At 43.9% G+C, this 5,098-nt stretch overlaps 1 protein-coding gene across 1 annotated transcript; it reads left to right on the top strand.

Annotated features, from left to right (window-relative positions):
* Positions 1–838: 838 nt before the first annotated feature.
* On the top strand, positions 839–1,441 carry LOC138190370 (uncharacterized). The gene has a single exon (XM_069133152.1). The coding sequence runs from the start codon at positions 839–841 to the stop codon at positions 1,439–1,441; it is 603 nt and encodes a 200-aa protein (XP_068989253.1).
* The last annotated feature ends 3,657 nt before the right edge of the window (positions 1,442–5,098 follow it).

Genomic DNA, 5,098 nt, shown 5'->3' with positions numbered 1-5,098 from the left:
CAATGCGTAAGGAAATAGTGAGGCGCGCAGCGCCAAGTGCCCGAGGCGCGTAGCGCCGAGATGGGGTCGGCGCGCGAAGCGCGCAGGGGCGAAGCCCCTAGTTAATTAAAATAAAAATATTATTAATCAAGAAAATGCCATTTAATTCACTTTATGAATGGTAATTTCGAACATTTACACAATGTATGAGAAATTATTGTAAGGTTCAAAGAAAACATACAGATCAATAAATGATTATTCATACATTTCGTATTTTCAATTTTCGAAAATCAAATATTCTTCAATTTAAGGAAAATAATTTATTCAAATTAATTATTTTCTTATTTCATCAAATTATTCAACTTAATTACCTTCATTTATATTCAATTATATCAATGTATGATATATATATAAATAAATGTATTTATATTCAATCATATGAATGTATAATTTACACACACACATATATATATATACATATATATATATATATATATATTGGGACTTTCGTTTCCGTTTTGAATGTGAGTGGCAGGTGTGCGAAAGAGTGTGAGTGAACAGGCGAGAATTCAGCAGAATAGCAAAGGTGAGGAGAAAAGGAAACAGGGCAGTGAAGGAGCGGGGAAGACATAGACGGGAGGTCGGGTGAAGGGAATAGGGAGGCAGGAATAGAAGGGAAGGGCAGTTGAAAAAGAAAAAAGGGGGAGAGTTTCGAGGTTAGGCAGAACGAGCCGGCGGACGGCAACGATTCGGATGAGATAAGAATAGGCGGTGACATATAGGGAGTAAGAAGGGGTTAGAGTATAGACAGGTAGGCGGCGGATAGATAAGGTAGGGAGTGGTGACGGAGAAAAAGAATATGAGTAAAGCGGGTGGCCAAAAGGAAGGGGCGAACAGGGAAGAGGAGGAGAAAAAGAAAGGTAGGCCGGGGGCAGTAGCAGCGTTAGGGAGGGATAGGAGGCATAGCCTGGGATCGACGGCGACGGTGCTAGACTTATGGAAGAGAAAGCGGGAGGAGGAAGGGGAAAAGGGGGAGGAGGATGTAGACGAGATGCAGGAAAGAGAAAGAGTATTTGGGAAAAGCAGGAAAGTGCACCGTTTGCCGGAGGGTAAGACAGGCGAGGAAGGGAGGGCAGAGGGAGGGGGTATACAGGATATGCTAAGGTTGATTAGGGAAGAGCTGAAGATAGGTCTAAAGAAGGTCAAAGGGCAGGGAAGGGGGATCAGGGAAGAAATGGAAAAGATTAAAGGCGAAATGACTAGAAGGGAAGAGCAGTGGGAAGTAGAGAGGGGGGAGATAAAGGAAATGATAAGGGATCTAGGTAAAAGACTAGAAGAAGTAGAAGAGCGGCGAGGGGGGGAGATGGAAAGGGTAAAGGAGAGGCTGATAGAATCAGAAAAGAAGAGTGCAGAAGGCGGGGGGAAAGGCAGGTACAGGGAAATGCGGAAGTGGCGCAGGTAACAATAGATAGGTTAAAAGAGATAGAGTGGGCCATAGAAAGGAAAGAAAGGGAAGAAAGAAGGGGAAATATAGTGGTGAGAGGAGCGAGACTAGAGAAGGGAAGAGAAAAGGAAGGGTTGAAAAAGATTGTGCAGCTGATAGGGGTAGAGGTCGAGGTAAAGGATATGTGGGAGGTAGGCGCGAAAAAGGGGGGAGAAAAGGGGATATGGATAGCAATACTAGGAAATAGGTAGCAAAAGAGGCAGGTAATGGGAAGAACTAGCCTCTCCAAAGGGAGGGAGGAGAGAACAGACGAGGATCTCACCTGGGCAGAGAGGAGAATGAAATGGAAGTTGAGGGAGATAGCAGCTATTGAGGAGAGAAGGGGAAACAGAGTAAGAATAGGGTATGCAAAGATCTGGATAGAAGGGAAAATGTGGAAGTGGGATGAGATAGGAGAGGTGCTTAGGGACGGTACAGGGAGAGCGAGGGAAGAGGGGCAAAGGGAGGGGAGGGGAAAAGTAGGGGAAAGCGATAGGGAAAGGTCAGCAAGCGAGGAAAGACAAGAGGGAAGTATAGAAGCATAGGGAAGGGTACGTAGGAAAAGGCAGTCGGGGGAATGGGTAGTGGGGGGGGACAGAGGCAGGTGGGGAGGGAGATAAGGAGGAGAGAGAGGGGAGTAGGCGAGACAGAAAGGGAGGGGTGGAAAGTAGCTTTTTGGAATGTGGCGGGGCTCGCGAGAAAGGATGAAGATTTCTGGAGGGGGCTAGGGGAGTGGGATGTAATATTTCTAATGGAGACATGGATAGAAAAGAAGGGATGGGAAAGGATCAGAAATAAGTTGCCAGTAGGGTATAAATGGGAAGTGCAGTATGCGGTTCGAAAAAATAGGAAGGGAAGAGCAATAGGCGGAATGCTGTCAGGGGTAAGAAGGGAGATAGTAAGTGGGGCGGGAGGGAGGGAAGAGGTAAAAGAGGGCATGATAACAAGGAAAATAAGTGTAGGGGGGGGGGAAATGGGTAGTAGTAGGAATATACGTAAATGGGGATCTAAAAGAGAAGATAGGGGAATTGAAGGAGCGGGCAGAAGAGATAGAGGGAGGGGTAAAAGTGCTATTGGGGGGTGATTTTAATGCCAGGACAGGGCAGGAGGGGGGAGGATGCTGGCGAGAAGGAGAGGAGGAGAGTGGGAGTAGGAAATCAAAGGACAGGAAAATAAACTTGGAAGGTAGGCAGCTGGTGCAATTTTTAGATGAGACAGGATGGGCAATGATGAACGGGAACATAGAGGGGGATGAGGAGGGGGAATTTACGTATGTAGGAGGGGCGGGGGTGACGGTGATAGACTACGCTATAGGAGACATCGAGGTAAGGGATAGGGTCAAAAGGATAGAGATTGGGGATAGGGTTGACTCGGATCATCACCCGGTAATAGTGTGGTTGAGGGGGGCAGTGGCTAGGACAAGGAAGGGAAAAAGAGTAGGGGGAACTAGTAGAGGAGACTGGACGGAGGAGGGTAGGATGAGGTTTAGAACAGAAGTCAAATGGGAGAGGATAGGAGAAGTGGATGTAGGTAAAGAGATAGAGAAAAGAATAAGGGAGTTTAGACGAGCCTTAGATGTATGAGGGAGGGGGAGGGAAGCGAAAAACGGATGGTGGGATGAGGAATGTAGGCGAAAAAAAGCGGAAGTTAGGCAGAGTCTGAGGAAATGGAGAAAGGGGGAGGGGGAAGGGAACGCGTATAAAAAGGAAAGAAGGGAATATAATAGGCTATGCGAGGAGAGGAAAAAGAAAGAAAATGAGGGATTCATAAAAGAAGCAGCGGAAGCAAGGACAGAAAGCAAGGTATGGGAGATAGTTGATCGGGAAAGAAAGAAGTGGAAGAGGGTGAATAAAGAAATAGGAGATCAGGAGTGGAGGGAAAATTTCATGGGATTATTAGGCGGGGTAGAAAGCAAGGTAACAGAAGGCGGGGAGACGGTAAATAGGAAGGGAGACGGCGAAGGGGAGCTGCAGAGGGAAGAGATTAAAAAGGTGATAGGAAAGCTGAGGGATGGAAAGGCACCAGGGGGGGATGGAATAGTAAGCGAGGTATGGCGGTATGGGGGGAAAGAAATGGAGCAGTGGATATGGAAAATATGTAACAGAGTTTGGGTGGGGGAGGGCTGGCCAGAGGATTGGAGGAAGGGATTGATAGCGCCGATAGTTGAGACGGGGGAGGGGAACAGGGTAGAAGAGTATAGGGGGGTGACTTTGATGCCAACTCTATACAGGGTGTCCCTAAATTGAGGGACACGGACCAGCGAGCGTGATACCTGACTGAAATGCAACCGAGAATTTCTTTACCGGAACCTCGTCCGACGCATAGTTTTTGAATTATAAGCGATAGCGTTAGGCCAATCAGAGTGCACCATTTCATCTGGATTTGCCGCCACGGAAATTGCTGTTTTGTTCGCTGGGTGAATTATTATTATTCGGTTACAAAGTAAATATCGGCACCTCCCCTCACTCGCTGTTGTACCCCTTCTCGAGCGCTGACCTCGGTATTGTTGCCGCGGCACACGCTGCCGGCCGCACACCCACGGACGCACACTCGTGTGTGTGAAAATAAGCGAATGCCCAGCTCCACAATACTACGAAACACACATACACGAGTGAAAATAAAAATAAATCTCGAAATAAATCAGCGGATTTAAGATTTAATGTTATAAAACACTTCCAATCATCGATGTATGCATAAAACTAGAGATTTTAGACGATTGATATGCCGTTAGGGTTCATAATTAGTCATTCAATCAATCTGGATTATGCTTTCCGAACATTTTTTGTGTCTTTGCAACATAACTTTTCCACTAGTTTGAAATTCATCATTGACATCCGATTTTTCAATAATGCGAGGGAACAACAACTCGCTGAATTGACGTGTCAATAGGTTTGTAAATCAATTACAATTCACCTGAGTTAACACAAAATAACTGAGTAAATGAGAATTCACTGAATCACTAAAAATGATAACTGAAATCATGAGAATTATTTGAGATATAAGTGAATTAGGAAGAGTTGTAATAAGTCAAGTTACTTTGAATAACTTTAGATTCGTGCCTAAATTTTATGTTTAGAGAGAAAAATAATTAAATTCAAATAAAAAAGTAATTTTAAATCAAGAAGAAGAAAGATTTCAAATACCTGAATTCAAATAAAGCAATTTGAATTTAATAAATCTATCCGAATTTGAGGAGAAATAATAATTATCATTTGGACCAGAAAAATGAAGTCGAATTACATGAATAAATTCAATTAATTCAACTCAAAAAAATATGGTGTCATTCAAATTCCCAGTTATTTCCTCGTCGATTCAATGTGGGTCTGGAGTGGCAAGTAACGTTGAAATTGTTGAGATCAATGCTAGTGATGGCCACTTATCTGAGAATAATCGATGTATTGATTAATCGATTTCAACAAAATAATCGGACACGGCTCGATTGAATTGGTAAAGATTAATCGATTTGGTAAATTTCTGCGTGTAGTCTTAATATGAGAAGAGATATTTTGATAATTCATAGTCTTATTCAAAATATTTTTAAGTTTGATAAATTTTGAGTAATTAATACCTAAACCACATACATCGATACTGTATTGCATCGTTCGTATGAGTAAGCAAGCGGCTTAAGGCTGACCG

This window comes from Neodiprion pinetum, chromosome 2, assembly GCF_021155775.2.
Source record: "Neodiprion pinetum isolate iyNeoPine1 chromosome 2, iyNeoPine1.2, whole genome shotgun sequence".
Lineage (NCBI taxonomy): Eukaryota > Metazoa > Arthropoda > Insecta > Hymenoptera > Diprionidae > Neodiprion > Neodiprion pinetum.
This window is presented reverse-complemented; position numbering and strand designations above follow the sequence as displayed.